At 35.3% G+C, this 18,411-nt stretch overlaps 1 protein-coding gene across 1 annotated transcript in view; it reads right to left on the bottom strand.

Annotated features, from left to right (window-relative positions):
• Nucleotides 1–2,475: 2,475 nt before the first annotated feature.
• The window catches only part of LOC127848104 (serine/arginine repetitive matrix protein 2-like), a 78,433-nt gene continuing 62,497 nt past the window's right edge, over nt 2,476–18,411 (bottom strand). Inside the window, exons 14-16 of the mRNA XM_052380408.1 lie at nt 5,502–5,530; nt 4,934–4,992; nt 2,476–4,458 (exon numbers count right to left, since the gene is read on the bottom strand). Of these exons, the coding sequence (XP_052236368.1) occupies nt 4,436–4,458; nt 4,934–4,992; nt 5,502–5,530 (111 nt within the window). The 3' untranslated portion in view covers nt 2,476–4,435. The remainder of the gene's footprint in view (nt 4,459–4,933; nt 4,993–5,501; nt 5,531–18,411) is intronic.

Here is an 18,411-nt window from a genome sequence, read left to right as displayed (position 1 = left end):
ATCACAAAGGAGGGAGGGGTGGAGTGGAGAGGGGTGTATAGTGTGGGGTGTGGTCATTTATTACATTATCTTCCAAAAATGAAAACAAAAATGCAATTTTTTAAATTTTTTTCGGGGGGGGGGGGGGGGGGGGATTCTTGGGTGGGATGGTGTGACGGTATTTCAAAAATAAAATGATAAAAATAAATATTTGTGTTTTTTAACCATGTTTCAAAAATGTGGTGGTCATTTATTAGATGATCTTTAAAAAAAAATTGGGGGGGTGGGGGGGGGGATTCGGGGTCGGGGGGCGTGGGGAATGGTTTGGGTGGAGTCCATTGTGGTATGTAAGGTAAGAGTTTTTTTGTCAAAGTATCACTCAAATATAATCATAAATAAAGAAGTAATGCCAATTTTAGCAAAATTTAAAAATTTGACCACGAGAGTCAAGGTCATTCAAAGGTCGAGGTAAAATTCAACTTGCCAGGTACAGTACCCTCATGAAAGCATGAAAGTATTTGATCTTTGAAAGCAATGAGGTTTTGGGGATTCCGATAATGACGTCACGTTTGCGCATGCTCAAATTTTGGCCGTCAAAACTGCGGCCATTCTGCTATTGTTTGCATGTGATGAACCGCATCGTGATAAGGTTACAATCTTATTCGCGACCCTTTTGAAGAACAAAAAATACTCAGAACTTGAAATTATTTCAGATTAAATTGAATCCAATGAACGAACACAAATAAGGACGAAAACAAACAACAAATTGATTGAATTTATGTAATCAACATATAGAAACTGATTTTAACCTATTTGTCTGTAAAAACTTACCTTGTTACAGATTAAATAAATCCTCTTGATAAATGTAAATGCTTTTATTTAATTGTTCACACCAGTTTTGACACTCTTTGTTTCAGCATTTTTAACCCAGTGTTTAATTGCCCCTTTGTTTATCAAAAACCGATTATCTCGATATGATCGGATACTGTCCAGACAATTACTAAGAAAACAGTTTAATAAACCCAGGGACCTATACTTGTATGACTCTGTATGGGGTCTCTGCATAAACCACATGTGTCTGGTCATTAAACACAATTTATGATACCTCCATGTCATCTCTTAGCATATTCAGTAAAAAACTTAACAGTTGCTTTACCAAAATATTTGAACATATTTAAAAAATAGACATTTGTCCGAAATGGATTAACAGCTAGGAACTATTAACTATATATATTAGCCAGTTTAAACATAACAATAAAGTGTTTAATAACTATACATTTAAAATATTTTACAAATTTATTGCTACACAATTAACGTATTTAACGGGTACCTGCAAATGTAAACTCTGCTATAATGTGTAAAGATCGTGCGTTACTGCAGCAGTGTTCATCATGAAAACAAGCAATCGCGTTTGGTCATTATATACGGATATAAAATACTTGCGGAAAATAAATTAAATGTGTAGATTTATGGTATCATAAAATGCTAGATTTGTATCGCTCATTATCACTAGAGAAGAGTTTTCAATATACATGTACATGCAAAGACAGTTCAATTTGCAAAATATGCAGGTGTTTTTTTCAATTGGAATGCTTAAATTATGAATTTTTTCATTCAATGTAAACGAAACGAAAATCATTCAATGTAAAAGAAAATTAAAACTGCATTTCAAAATTGAAATTTATTGAGCTATTTAAGGGCTTTGTTTTATGACTGATTCAATACACCCCTTACACTTAATTTCAATCTCTGATGAAAAATAACACTATCGCGTCCACACCACTTATAATAATATTCAAATTATTATATGTTTTATAATTTTTGAAATATCATTAATTAAAGTCTTACTTAAAAAAGAATACGGGTATTTATAGTTTTGTTTTGTGAAATTGTAAGTATTAAGTCTTCCGACGACCTTTACTCTGATACAATATAATAGGCCGCGATCGAGAAGTTGACGGCCAATCTATTTTTAGTAACGGAAAACCCCTCTTGTGAAGTCACACAAAAACCTCCTATAGCCTCGATACTTTTGAAGCGAAGTGGATCTAAACTCAAAATGTAACCATATATTAAAAGTTACCAAGTCAAAAAAGGGCCATAATTCTGTAAAATGACAACCAGAGTTATGCAACTTGTCCTTTACTTTTTTATATCGCCACATTGGTGCACAAAGTTCTATGTACCTTCTTATTTTAATGTCACATGGTATTTGTTTGCACCAATTTCAATGTCACATGGTACCTTTTTTGCACCCATGGGCAATATTATGCTATAGTGTATTTTATGTTTTCCTGAAGTTTATAGCAAAACAAACAAAGTTGACAGTTTTGATAATATCAAACAATAATTTTAAATTATGGAGCCACCAATTGTTTTTTTCTTGTCGCCTGTGAATTATAATTAATTATAATTAAAGTATCTTCTTTGTAAAGAAATTAAAAGGCAAAAGAAACTGATGAAAGAGTTTCATCATGACAAATTCAAAAGGAGAAATTTAACATAAACTTGTATTTGCATAATTTTACAAGCATTTGTGTAAACAGTGAACATTTATATTCTTTTCATTTATGTGACAAACATGAAACATCAAACATGTAAAGCTAACTGAAGCAACTTGTGATATAGAGATTTTAGTAAATATTTTAAAATTCTTTGCACAATATAGAGAATGTTTGATCACAAATTAATAATATGCATATGCATTTTCTTTTCTTTTGAAAGATTTTTACATGTACTTTAATATTTATGCCTAGTGGACTCTCTCATCCTTCTAAATTGGATCAATATATTTCCAAAATTAGGGATGTCTAGAATATTTATTTTTACATTTAGAATATTTCTTACAGAAATTCCTTAAAGCAAACAGCGCAGACCCTGGTGAGACCCCGCATCATGCGGCTTCTCATCTGGGTCTACGATGTTTGCCATGGCCTTTTTCTAGACGCTAGGCATAAATGGGTTAACAGAGTTCAAAAACAAGGGGGCCTAAAAGGCCCAAAGTCGCTCATCTGAGATTACAAGATATTATTGGGACAAATCTTCAGGCCAAGTTTCATGAAGATCGGAAAATATATGTGGCCTCTAGACTGTTACCGGGTAACAAGGTTTTACTATAGCCATATAAGGAAAAATGCCCCACCCCCTGGCAGCCATGTTTTTCAACCAGCCGGCAAAATTTCTAAACTCGTCCAAGATATTATTGGGATGAATCATCTGACCAAGTTCCATTAAGATTGGACAGTAAATGTGGCCTCTAGAGTGTTAACAAGATTTTACTATAACCATATTAGGAAAAATGCCCCGCCCCTTGGCAGCAATGTTTTTCAAGCAAACTTAACCACTTTCGAACTCAACCAAGATATCATTGAGACCAATCTTTAGACCAAATTTCATGAAAGTTGGACAATAAAAGGGGGCCTCTAGAGTGTTAACAAGGCAAATGTTGACACCGCACAACAGACGACGGACAAAAGGCGATCACAAAAGGTCACCGGGTGAGCTAAAAATCAAGAGAATATCAAGTCATCAGAAATTAATACATAGAATCTAATTAACATCAGCATACCAGTATACAAAACACATATATTTTATAGGGATCAATGTAATAATACATCTAAACAGGTGACTTATTTCACAGAAAAACAACAAGAAACATGAACATGCAAAGAAAACTAAATTTATTGCAAGCCTCACTTTATTGATAAGAGATCAAATAACATATAATACACCTATGCATGTTTTGCAACAGTAAACGTGTGTAATGCGTACTTGAACTTTTTTTCTAAACAAGCACATTTATATGTATAGTTACATTTAAAACAACTGTAATGATAATTTGCCTGAATGAGGTAACAAGAGCACCGCTTAACGGGTGCCATGCTCGGCTGCGAAAGCTTGTAAGATTTTATTTTTTTATGAGGTCACAGTGACCTTGACCTTTGACTTAGTGACCCAAAATGGGTGTGGTGTGTAGAACTCATCAAGGCGCATCTACATATGAAGTTTCAAAGTTGTAGGTGGAAGCACTTTGATTTTAGAGCCAATGTTAAGGTTTTAGCACTACGCCTACGGCGGACGAGCAGGCTATGATAATAGCTCGGGTTTTCTCCCAAAACAGCCTCGCTAACAAAATTACATTGAACACCACGTGTTATTTTGATGGTTAGTGTTGTTCAAATAAGAACATATAATTGTTGTCTAATGAATAACAAATTTAATTCAAATGTAGTTGGTAACTTGCAATTGCACTATGAAAATAATTGATTCAAACAAGAAGTGGTCTAATAACAAGTGCTACACATTCTTGTGCAGGATAATTACTCAACAACCCAATGACAAAAAATTTCCTTAAATGCCTGAACAACTAACATTTGTTGTACACTAATTCACTTATTAAGCTTTACTAAAATGAGAGTGTGGCTGCTGGATTGTTATTGAAGTCATGCACAACCGCTCACTTCTTCCTCAGAGAGTATCCTGCAACAACAAGCAACACAAAGTGAACAGGGTTATGTTAGTTTTTAGTTCTACCTATTATTTTTGCATCGATGGAACATACTTTCGGCATAAATTGGATTTTCATCAAGAAGAGACTAACTATCAACAAAAACTTCTATAAAAGCAGAAAGTGCCAACCCTATTTAGCTGGTGCAAACTACACAGGCTAATCTGAGATAACATTCTACTGAAATACGTAAATCCCAGTTTTCCCAGAATGCAGCTAAATTAACCCTTTGCATGCTGGGAAATTTGTCGTCTGCTAAAATGTTGTCTGCTTAATTTTAAAAATTAGCATTTTTTTTCGATTTTTTTCAAAGAATACTATCAGAATAGCAAACAGTTTGGATCCTGATGAGACGCCACGTTCTGTGGCGTCTCATCTGGATCCAAACTGTTTGCAAAGGCCTTCAAAATTCGGTTCCAGCACTGAAAGGGTTAACTGTCAACCTACTTGTGGTAGTACTCTCAGTAGACTGGTTCAGGCTAGATGATCCTGCAGGAGTGGACAGTCTGCAAATATGATGCACATTATTAAATTGCACAGTCTCTAATGTGTGAACAATACTTTCAAATATGCAAAAATTGATAAGTGGGTACTTCTCTGTGGTTTATGAAACATTAACATTATATCAAGGGCAGATAACTCTTCAATGATTTACAATACTTAGAAGCTTCAGTTCAACATTGTGGGCCAATGCCAATGTTATGCATATCCACACGTTTGAATCAACCTTAATATATTGATGCATATCAAAAAGTTTCTTTCCCTGTTCTTAATAAATCTTGATTGGCACTTGTGCACCTGCCATTTCCAAGTAATTTTGTTCATTGTTTTTCCCACAAATGAACTCCCAAATTTGGAGGGCTGATCTATTTTAATCATATTTTTTTAATTATATCATTTAACATATCCTTAGAACTGCCTGAGCATTTCTCACATACCATCACATAAATACACGTATGAATACTTTGAATGTTATTCTAGTTTGATTTATGCTTAAGATGAAAATAAAGGATACCTTTTTATAGTGGTCTTTGATTCTTGAACCTGAAAAGCACAAACAGCTTCTGTTAAAAACGTCATATGATAATAGAAACAGCATGGATAAAAACATGAAAATTGAGAGTAAAAACAGCATGGGTTAGAAGTGGCATTTGAGATGAACTTTGAAACACCATTTGAGAGGAACTTTTGGAACACCATCAATTGAAAGTGGCATTTTAAAGGAACTTTTGAAACACCATCGATTGAAAGTGGCATTTTGAGAGGAACGTTTGGAACACCATTGCTTGAAAGTAGCATTTTAGAGGAACTTTTGGAACACCATCGATTGAAAGTGGCATTTTAGAGGAACGTTTGGAACACCATCGATTGAAAGTGGCATTTTAGAGGAACTTTTGAAACACCATTTGTTAAATTGGCCTTTGAGAGGAACTTTTGAAACACCATTGGTTAAAAGTGGCATCTGAGGGAAACTCTTGAACAGCAATTTAAGGTGTTTTCTATAATTTATTTAAGTCTATTTTTTTAGAACACTGGACATCTGTAATACATAATTTTGATCTATTACAACTAACACATTGAGGAACTAACAGTTGCTGTTTCAGAAAAAGTTCACTTTTTATCTGGAATATTCACCAAGTGCAAAACAAATTCAGAGCATTTTTTACCAAACCGTTTCTGTTCAGACAAAATCAAGTTGTATAACCACTCTGGATCAGCAGACGATTTATTTCATAAATCAATCTCTGGGTTAATGGTCGCCATCTTTTGAACTACTTTCAAAAGTACAACAACAACAATAACAGTAGGAGACAATTTTAAATGCGAAAAGTTCAAAAATTGAGTACATGTGTCACGGTTGTTGAGTGGAGTAGTGTTATTTTCAACTGTGTACGAAGCATTTGAACTGGTAGTGGAATAACCGAATTGTTGGTGGAAATGGAATTTATAAATATCATATATCTAGTAACTCATCATCGTGTAGAATTATCATCAGCATCATTTCTGTGGAACATTGCAATATTCATAATACAAGTGTTTCATAGCTATGGTGCTTTTGACATAGTTCACTAACCATCAAGACTGAAATGATTCATGCACACAGGTAAAGTAAATAATTGAATTTGTGCAGAATGTTTATTTTTTACAAATTATTATTTTATTTGACCAATTTATTTTAGATAGATTGCACTGAAACTCAAAGTCTAAAGCTTAGTAAGACACTTAAGCCAGTTTTCTGAGAAGAAACAATACTTGTTCAGAGTATAGCAGGCTCATGCGGCCTCTGGTTTATTTATTTTGCCTCGGCCTTTAACCTGGGTCGCTTTGATTTCAGGTGTTTAGCCCCCATATCAAAAAGGCTCTCGACCCTATATGTAGTTATTCATATTGTTTAAAGATTTTGAGAACCCTCACTCGGTGCCAGTGGGGATAAAACAGGGACCTTCTTATAGCTAGATGAATGCATCAAATATGCCAGCAACACTTTATAATCAATAACTTTATAATTGATGATTCTGTTCTTTTAACTACATGTTTGTACATTACTAACTTACCAAAACAATGTGAAACACATTTTTATGCCCCCAAAGGAGGGCATATAGTGATCACACTGTCCGTCTGTCTATCCGTCACACTTGGCATTTAGGTTTCGAAAAAATGCTCATAACTTCTATGTCGCTTCAGATGTAACATTCATATTTGATATGCAAATGTATATGGACAAGGCCTTTCCATACACACACAAATTTTGACCCCTTTGACCTTGAACTTAGGGTCAGAGTTTAGGTTTTGAAAAATGCTCATAACTTCTATTAAAGCGTTTATCGGGGGCGTGTGTCATCCTACGGAGACAGCTCTTGTTTTTGCTACTGTCCTTTGCACAAACCATGATATATCTGCATATATGCATCCAACCAAATCAGTAAATCTATTTGTCACTTAATTACAGTAAACTTATTGCATGTTAACTTTTCAACAATATATATATATATATATATATATATATATATATATATATATATATATATATATATAATATATATAACAGATCTTGAAAAAAACACACATCAAACTTCAAATTGTTTTAGTAAATTATAGGCTTTAATTGGTATTGTGACATTGACACCACTCATGCATGCGACTATACAATTATACAACTATGGGACACATTATTTATGAGAAATTCCAATACATCAACATATCGACTCAGATTTAAAGCAGATAATCTGGTGCTTTTTTGCTGCCATTTTTACTATTACACATTTTTTCATTTTATGTTATGATGCATTGATCTTGTTTCTAAATTAACCAAGCAATCATGTTAAACTTTTGAAGAAAGATGTTGTCTGATAAATATAGAAAATATAATCACTACAAAGTGAACAAAATTCAGTTGAATACTGTGACCAACGAAGATTTGCCAAAGAGCAATTCAGATCATTATTTAAATTAAATACAAGTAATATGAAAGTCTGCCTATTGGATCCCAGTTAAGACTTATTTGTCAAATCTTCACATTAATTTTCCCTTAGCCATTAAATTTCCGCTTATATCTTGCTTATTTTGTGAAAACTATAAAAATATTCTTGTCCTTAACTCTAGGACATAGGGCTACCACATTTTGTATGTAGTGAGATATAGTAGTCCTCTACAAAGTTTGCTCAAATTATGCCCCTGGGGTTAAATTTGACCCAGCCCAGAAGGTCACAAAAGTGTACATGTGCTTAAATAGGGCCTATATTTAAGTATTTGCACATGCAGAGAAATTTGTTTCAGCCTTTTTTTTCAGCAGTGGAGCGATACAGGGCCATCATAGCCCTCTTGTTTAAATACTCAAAAAATAAAACCGTGTTCATGCTTGCATGAACACAGTTTATAAATGCTGTCAGAATTATAAAATATGCAATTACTATAAATACAAATGCCAGGGAAAAGTGCTTTTTGTACTAAAAAATTCGAATGAATATTACAATAATACATTCTGAATACTTTAGTATGTAATTAACAGTTTTGTCTGAGAAAATCACTAAATTTTATATATTTATTAAAATTTACACAAATCATATTTCAAAAACACATAATTACTTCAAATCCTTTCACACAATACTGAAAAAAATGCACAGTTTCTGATTGTTATTGATTCTTTATCAATTTATACATGTACCATTTTTTAATCTTGATGCATCCTCAATTGTATTATGCACATCTTAATCTGTTTTAACAATTATAATATAAAGATTAAAGCTGACTCAGTAAAATAATAATCCATGATTTCTGCAGTACTTGCAGACAAACTAGGAATACTGCTGTGATATTATCTATCTATCTAATGGGATATTAATTTGGCTTCAATAGAAAAAAATCAAAGCATACACATGTATATAATGTGTATGTATATATTAGTTAAACTTAAATTGATTGACCATCAATAAAAAGATATATTAATATATATATATATATATATATATATATATATATATATATATATATATATATATATATATATATATATATATATATATCCTTGTAAAACTAAAAATTAAATATGTATGTTTCTATTACATCATTTAGGACTTTTATTTTCAGACAAAGTAGAGTGAAGCTTAAAACAGTATCCAATTGTAACAGTCAATTTTGGGAAAATCAACCTTATAATTATTTTCTGTGTTGGTCAATGTCATAATTGGTATAAAATGTATATTGAACTGGAAGTTTTCTTTATTTTAAATGATAACATTTGCTTGGTCAGCCATAATTGTCACAATCAAGTGGTCTTTTTACACTGTAGTTTTCTCACTGACTATGGGTTTGTTCTGAGAATGAGCATCACAAAGTATCGTTGGGGAGATGAGTTGTCAATTTTATGTAAAAAGTCTTTCATAATTCAGTATACCTGTAAAAAGTGAATTTGTAACTAATAAGCACATAATATACACAATTAAAATTGTATGCATTTAGATTTATTTAGTACTGCACATTAATCATTTTCCAAAATTATGTAGCAACATTATATTATATAATGCTGCAATACTAAAGTAATTTACTAATTAAAGGTCTCTGATGTGTAATGGATGTGGTGCCCTCTAATGATCTGGAGGTCACTGGTTTGATCCCCAGTGTGGGAGCCTTAATAAGAAATCTCCAAGAGACACCCAAGTACTGGTTCTAGGCCCAGGAAACGAACTCAAGAGCATTTCACATACATGTATGTAGTTAGTACTTTAAATTTAATCGAACTAAAATTGGATAAAAATTAAAAACTGAAACCCTTATTAATACATTTAATTTTGAATCAAGCAAATGTGGAAATTCATTAAAAATAATGAAAAAAAAAATAAAATTCTACTTTAAAGTAATCATGATAATTTAGATTATTTTCAGAATATTTAATGATGATAATGATACAATTATATATTACCTAAATGATAAAAATAAAACATGTAATGTTAATTTATCAAAAAAACGTTTTAATTTTATCAATATCATGGTAATTACAACTAGATACAGGCAATTAGATCAGAAACGTGCATTAATTATATTAATGATCAACCCAGACATTTGTAGTGATTATATGGTCACTATTTTGATTTACGTTCTATACATGACCTGTCATAAAAGGTATTTTTTAGCCAGTACTACAATCGGCAATGATAGTCTGTATTGCATACATATTCCACCGTCTATTATCGATTCGCTTCCTCAAACTGAACAAATATTTAATGTTTACATCGCGAAACGTAATGCATCTAGTTTCACTTTCGGTTTGGTTGGTTTTGTAAACACCGTAATTTCATCTTAAAAATTGGATGATAGGGTGATTAAATAATAATGGAAAAGTAAATCCCTTGGATAATAGGTCAAAATGCAACACAAATGAACGTTAATAGTGCTCTTAATATCAAAGTTTCGGTAAAAAGCTTGGCGCTAGTTCAACGCGCATCGTATACAGCCTCATAACAATAGACTGACAACCTTTTGGGTAGTAAAGTAGTAATACAAGGCAATATGGCGACCGTTAGCCACGAGGCCTATCTTACGGAGGAATCCGAGATAGCCGATGTATCACGATTGGTTGTATAACCTAACAATACAAGAATCTGCATTTGACAAATGCATGCCACTAAATGTTGCTATAGCCAATTTCTATTATATGTCAAATACAGGGAAGTTCATAGAATAATAGGTTATGGTTATATCAACCATTGAATTAACAGATATCCATAAAACCGTTAAAAAATATACTATTGTAATATTTCCAAACTTCAAAATGAGCAAGTTAGAAGTGACGCTGAATGATAAATGTGTATTGGTAATAAGCAACAACTGAGTTATTATGCACGGTTTGTTGCATGCACTAAAATACAAAACAAAAAACCAGGGCAATGTCAAAGTGTTGTAGGAGGAAATTGTTGGGTGTGGAATAGTATTTAGCAACACATGTTCAAGCGCCAAAGCCTAAGGGATTGGTGTTTGTGTAATGTAGAACTTTAACTTCAACTGCACCTATCATGGACAGAAAGATGGATGGAAAGACAGGACAATTACTTTTTGCCTCCTCTATCAAGAGGCATAAACAAGAGTGTCCAAAGTCCTTCACCTCAGACATGTAGGTTAAACAAATTTTCTTTAATAACATTCATTTTAATTATTAAATACTTACCTGCTATCCCTAGCTATACCTTTCTATTGAGTTAGCTTCTCCAGCAATCATCAAGTGCCAGAATTCGGCCACCTCTCTAACTGAAAACAGATCAGGTTAAACATAGTACAATGTAACCTAACCGGAAATCAAGAACCGTAACTCATCTAACTTTTCATGCAATTATGAAAATATTAAACAATGAGCGGGGTGGGAGATGGGACTTTCCGATAGCAGGTAAGTATTTAATAATTAAAATGAATTTATTTTAAGAAAATTAGTTTTAATGTCATAAATACATACCTGCTATCCCTAGCTGATTTTGTAGCTGTGGCGGGAGGTTCTGGTTTTATTTTCCCATCACAGCAAAAACCCATATTAAGGTTTTTCAGCCAGAGATAGTAGATATGTCCTCAGATAATCTTCGTTAGTACAGTATTGTACTTTAGTTTCTGGATAGCGCCAGCACATTTACGCTATGGAAGAAACTACTGTTTGAGCAACCACAAGCGAACCCAACATATATAAATTGTCTTGTTGACACTCAAGAGAACGAAGATAGAAAGAGGAAAAGGTGGTCGGATTCCTCCAGAAAGCAGCTTATAGCATTTCAGAGAGAGGAAAATTATTAATATATGCCCACGAAGCCAAAGCTCTTAATTCATGCGGTCTAATCTTAAACATGGATAAAGCCCTAGATGAGAGAGATGAATAAGCTTTCTTAATAGTTGAGGCTACCCAACGAGAAATAGATGCCGCAGACATATCCCCCCCCTTTTAACGGAATGAAAAGTCTTTGCAGAACCTCGAATAGACTTTACTCTTTTAAGATAGAATTTCAGTGCCCTGACCGGGCAAAGAAGTCTATCATCATCTTCATGTCCACAAGTATTAGAAAGACTTGGAACTTTGAAGGGTTTAGTAGCCATATAGGGGAATTGATTTTTTAGCAAGCAATCCTGGCTGACATAACAACATTACAGATCCATCTATGGAATCAAAATGAAGATGACCATCCTCGATAGAAAGATCATGAGTTTCACTTCTCCTTTTGGCTGAAGCCATAGTAAGAAGGAAAACGGTCTTCCAAGTTAGGAACTGTAAAGAAGCTTGATCTAGAGGTTCATATGGAGCCCTAGTAAGAGAATCAATAACACAAGCCAAATCCCATTTAGGCGCCAGTGTACGAGAAACAGGACGTTTAAGTTCCATTGATCGAATCAGTTCAGAAATCGCTGGATCAGCACAGACTTGTGATGATTAAGTAAAAGCCAATGTATGCGAAATCATAGATCTATATCCTTTGATGGAGCTAAGAGAAAGTTTCTTATCATCAAAAAGATCGATGAGAAAATCCGTTATGCGTCTAGCAGAGGGATTGAGGGGATCAATTTTCCCTCGAATACACCAATTAGAGAAGAGTTTCCATCGAGCATCATAGACTGCTCTGGTGGATTTTATCCTTGCAGAAGCTAAGAGGTTTGAAGCCCTGACAGAAAAACGTTTCTTCTGCAGAGATTGCCTGATAACGGCCAGACGTGTAAGTGGAACATTGCTGATCCCAATGAAGTCTGCCTCATTGAGACAGAAGATCTGATCTGTGAGTAAGTGTCATGGGATAATCGTACAGGAGACTGAGAAGATCTTGAACTACGATCTCCTGGGCCACCAAGGGGCGATCAGGAGTATGCTACACAAACTCACCCTGATTTTCGCCAATATTTGGGAAATCAGAATGGGTGGGGTATAAGCGTAAGCGTCCAGTTGGTACCAATCGAACGAAAGCCCGTCTACTGCCCACGCTGCTGGATCCTAAACCGGACTCACATACAGAGGAAGTCTGTGATTGTGTCTGGTTGCAAATAGGTCGACTAGAGGATAACCGAACATGAGAAAAATCTGATTGATCACTTCCTGATGAAGTGTCCACTCCGATGGAAGTAATTGTTGTTTGCGAGAAAACGCATCTGCCAGGGCGTTGAGACGACCTGGAATATATTTGGCCAGAAGAAAATTGTTGAGCGTCTTGCAAATAACAAGTAATTCCTTGGTTTCGAGATACAGGGAGTGAAAATGTGTTCCCCACTGTGCCTGAATGTAAGTCACAACTGATGTGTTGTCTGTTGACACCATCACACAAGAGCCTCAAAGATGTGACTGGAAATGAGATACAGCTAGAAATACCGCTCGCATTTCTAGATTGTTGATATGCAGATGTGACTCCTGATGAGACCACAACCCCGAAACTGTCAGACTGAGTGGTTCCAGATGATGCACCCCACCCTTCCTTGCTCGCGTCCGTCATAAAATACAAAGACCGTTGCAGAGGAAGAAGGGGCACTCCTGCCAAGAGAGTATCCTCGTCTACCCACCACTGAAGATGTGGTATTAACTCCGGAAGACTAGGAATCTGCAATAACATATTGTCTGGAGACCATTTCCAACAATCTGAGAGGTAATGCTGAAGAGAACGAAGGAACAGACGTCCTAATTGCATAAAGTCTGCTACTGAGCTCAGGTTACCGTTGAGAGATAGGAACTCTTAAGCTATTATATGAGATTGGGACAAAACCCAATTGACCTTCACCAGAAGGTCTGATATACGTTGACGAGACACTCATTCCCACAAAAGTGAAATCTTGAGATGGAATGAGGTCTGATTTGTCTGCATTTAAAAGGAGCCCTAATGATAGCAGTTCCTTCCAAGTAAATTCCAGATGTTGCAGAAGCAATTGACAATCGAGCTGGTGTAACAGCCAGTCGTCAAAGTACTGAAGAAGCAGAAAACCGTGATATCGGAGATGTGCTCCTACTGCAGCCATTAGCTTAGTAAAGACTAGAGGGGCTGTTGTCAACCCAAAAGGCATCGCTCGGAACTGGTATACCTGGCCTCGAAATGCAATACGAAGGTACTTCCGGTAGTTGGGATGTTGGGATGTATAGGAACATGGAAGTATGCATCTTCCAGATCCAAGGACACCCCCCAGTGAAGAGGTTTGATGGAATTCCTTATGAAGGAAGGAGTCTCCATCTTGAAAGTTGGTTTGAGTAGATATGTGTTGAAAACTTTTAAGTCTATTACTGGTCTCCAGAAACCATTTTTGTTACCCTTTCTACCGCCTGTTTTTCCAAGAGACCGAGAATCGACTCTGTGGATGCGGAGATACCAGCTCTACAGGGACGCGAGAAAGTGGAGGTCTGTTTTCGAATGGAAAAGTCAGGCCTTCTGTAACTAGCGAATGAACCCAAGCGTCCAAAGTTATACGAAGCCAACGATTTGAAAAATGAAGAAGTCTGGCCCCGACTTGTATTTCCGGCATCGGAGGAGAAGGTGGTAGAAAGGGTAAGTACCTAGGGCTGATAAGCAGGCGGTCGACCCTTGCCGGTTAAAGGTCTGGAATAACTCTTATCCGGCTGAGACTTGTTCTTCCTACCAGGTTTCTTAACAGAAGATTTCTGAGAAACAGAAGGTCTGTTAAATGAAGACTGTTTGTTAGTAACTGACCGAGGATTCAAGGAAGGCCTTTTAGAGAAAAGGTTATTCCTCTTATCCTTCTTAACTACTGGATTTGTCATTGGTCTAGAAGCAGGTCGCTAAAAGGCCCCTTCGCGTTGTCCAGAGTTGTTTCTAGCTAAAGAAGCATGAAGTTGATCATCTTTGTCCGCTGAAATTGCTTCTTGTATCCTTCCACCGAAAAGAAATCCTGATGAGAGGTGCCGTTCTGAGAGCATTCATACCCGGTTCTAATAGAAAATCTTTAGGTTAAGAAGAAAGGATACGATCTCTACAAATCCTTAGCATATCCGACATTGAAGAGGCAGCATTATGTGAAAGAGACAATGTCGTTCGTGAAAGATAAATTAACAAATCACGAAGTTCTTCAGGAACCGAGTCTGACCAATCACACACCAACTGCAAAAAAGTTGCTAGCATGAGATCTATCTGGTTGGTAAGACCTAGAGATCTGCTTTCTCTCACTTCCTAATGTTCCAACATTGAATAAGGAACAGAAACAGACGTTGAAGTAGGCATATTAAGCAACAGCTTATTGATGTCAGGATCCTAAACCGGCAATTTAGCAAAATCCAATTCGGAGGTTGGATCTGGTACAGAAGGCTTGTAGCTTCTAGTACGTTCATTATGCTTAGGATCAGATAAATAGGCACCTTCCACAGTTCTCCTCGTTTTGGAATGGTCTTATTAGCTGATTCCAACGACTGAAAAACTGATAATACAGTAGAACCAATAGGAAGGCGTGTATCAAGGCGAGACGTAGCCTTAGAAAGCCGGTTGGGATCAAATGTACGAACTAATTTTTCCGTGATAGAGATCGTCGAATTAGTAGACATCTCCGCAGGTCTTGGGCAATAATCATCACCAAGAGTTTGAAATATCAGTTCATAGATCTGATTAATTGATGACAAATATTGATCAGTGTCATCATTGGGATCATCATTGGGAAATACGCCATATTTGCTATCAGAATATGTGGAGTTTTTTCAACGGGAAGAGATGCAAATGGTTTGGTGTTTTCAATTTCTATTCAATTAACCGATTATTCGATTATCCGATAATCAATTAAGTGGAATCTACTGTATATATATAAGGACCAATTTTTTTTTCAAGTACCTGTGTTTTTTTCGAAAGGGGAGGCGGGGCATAATGAAAACTGCCCCCCTCCCAGCAGCCATGTTATTCAACTGACCGGAACCATTTGTGAACTCAACTCTCGTATCAAGGAAACAAATGTTCTGAGTATATTTCATGAAAATTGGGCCAAAAATGTGACTTTTACTGTGTTCACATATAGAGAAAAATGCCCCGCCCACTGGCGGCCATGTTTTTTCACCGATTCCAGACCATTTTCAAACTCTTCCGAGATATCAATATAACCAATGTTTTGACCAACTTTTATGATGATTTGGCAAAAATTGTGACTTCTAGAGTGTTTACAAGGTTTCTCTATAGCCAAATAGGGAAAACTACCACTATATACATATAGAGAAAAATGCCCCGCCCCCTGGCAGCCATGTTTTTTCACCGATCTCGACCATTTTCGAACTCGTCCGAGACATCAATTGAACCAATTTTTTGACCAATTTTCATGATAATTGGGAAAAAATTGTGACTTCTAGAGTGTTTACAAGGTTTCTCCATAGCCAAATAAGGAAAACTGCCCCGCCCACTGGCGGCCATGTTTTTTAACGGATGAGAACCACTTTTAAACTCAACCAAGATATCATTAAGACAAACATTTTGACAAAGTTACATGAATATTGGGCATGAAATGTGACTTCTACAGTGTTTACAAGGTTTTTCTTTTTTTTGACCTAATGACCTAGTTTTTGACCCTGCACAACCCAGTTTCGAACTCGGCCGAGATTTTATTCGGACAAAGCTTCTGACCAAGTTTCATGAAGATGGGACAAGAAATGTGGCCTATAGAGTGTTTACGAGCAAATGTTTACGGACGGACATACGACAGACAAAGACCAGTCACAAAAGAAAAAAAAAACTATGTAAGAGAACAGTTAAATTGAACAAAATAATTGAAATAAACAGTAAAGCAAAGCAGAAATACTGTACAATAAAGTCAATACTTGTTGAAAAAAAAGGCAACGAAATGCTCAATTCATGAGCACATGTAAAAACCCGGCAAAGTGTCGAAAATCAATTAAATAATAACAAAATGAAGCAGAAACGATAAATTATCTAATTCATCAATTTCAAACCCATATACCACGCAGAATATAATTAAAACAACAAAATTTCAGAGCCGATGAAAAATGGCAAACTGCACGGCATTCTCCAGAAGTAAGATGAGTTACGGTTCTTGATTTCCGGTTAGGTTACATTGTACTATGTTTAACCTGATCTGTTATCAGTTAGATAGGTGGCCGAAATCCGGCACTTGAAGATTTCCGCAGAAGCTAACCCAATTGAAAGGTACAGCTATGGATAGCAGGTATGTATTCATGATATTAAAACTTATGTTGATTTTTTTGGTTAAGGAGATTTTTGTTGCTGATGTTTTTAATGTTAGTTTTAGCTCCAGTGACCCACATATGCAATAGTCAGGAACGATTTTGCAGAACTTTAATAAACAAGAGATGTCAGAAACACAATGCCCCCTATTGCCCCTAGTTTAAATAAATTTTTAATATATCATTTAGCAGGTTTAGAAGTTATCTCCCTTTTAAAGCTTATTACTTCCCTTGGATTGTATTTTTTGACCTTAAAGGATGACCATGACCTTTCACCACTCAAAATATGCAGCTTTATTAGATACACATGCATGCCAAATATCAAAATGCTATCTTCAATATTCAAAAAGTTATGACAAAACATTAACGAAGGTTAAAGTTTTAGGAAAGAAAAATACAATGATCTTTGACCTTGAAGGATGACCTTGACCTTGACTTTTATACACTCCAAATGTGCAGCTCTATGATATACACATGCATGCCAAATATGAAGTTGCTATCTTCAATATTGCAAAAGTTATCAAACTTAAACCAAGGTTTAAGTTTTGGGACAGAATGACAGACAGGCCAAAAACAATATACCCCCGATCATTCAATCCGGGGGCATAAAAAAGATCATTTTTGTGAAGTTTCATTTAAATCTTCCATTCACTTTAGGAGAAGTGGTAAGAAAAAAAACATTGATTTCATCACTCACTGACAGACGACACGTTATTGTGAAAGCTCACCATGAGCACTTTGTGCTTAGGCGAGCTCAAAATGTGTAGATTAGTTTTAATATTAATAATCTTGAGATTATAAAAAATACATGAATGAGAAAATATTTATGAAAGAGGGCTGTATACAAAAAGCTTCATCTAATATGAAGAACAAAATACTATGCTTCTTCAGTTTACCTTATGTGACAAATATATAACAAGACTATTGTTCAGCAATATGGTACATGTATCTACCGGTGAAACTCCACCGTTTTCAGCAATATTTCTAGTCTATTTGTTGCCATAGTAACCAGAATTCTTGATGTAGGAACAAATAAAACAACGTGCATAATCTCCATACTGCAATCTATCCAGGTTTCAAGTGTCATGAACAAATATGAAGAACTTTTATTAAAGTTATCGCAGGATCCACCATTTTCAGCAATATTTCTAGTCTATTTTTGCCATAGCAACCACAATTCTTGACGGAACAAAATGAAATGAGGTGCATAATCTTGGTATCGCCATCTGTCCATGTTTCAAGTTTCATTAAAAAATATGAAGAACTTTTAAATTTATCCCAGGATCCAGAAAAGTGTGAC

The sequence above is a fragment of the Dreissena polymorpha genome, chromosome 1 (assembly GCF_020536995.1).
Source record: "Dreissena polymorpha isolate Duluth1 chromosome 1, UMN_Dpol_1.0, whole genome shotgun sequence".
NCBI classification, from domain to species: Eukaryota; Metazoa; Mollusca; class Bivalvia; order Myida; family Dreissenidae; genus Dreissena; species Dreissena polymorpha.
This window is presented reverse-complemented; position numbering and strand designations above follow the sequence as displayed.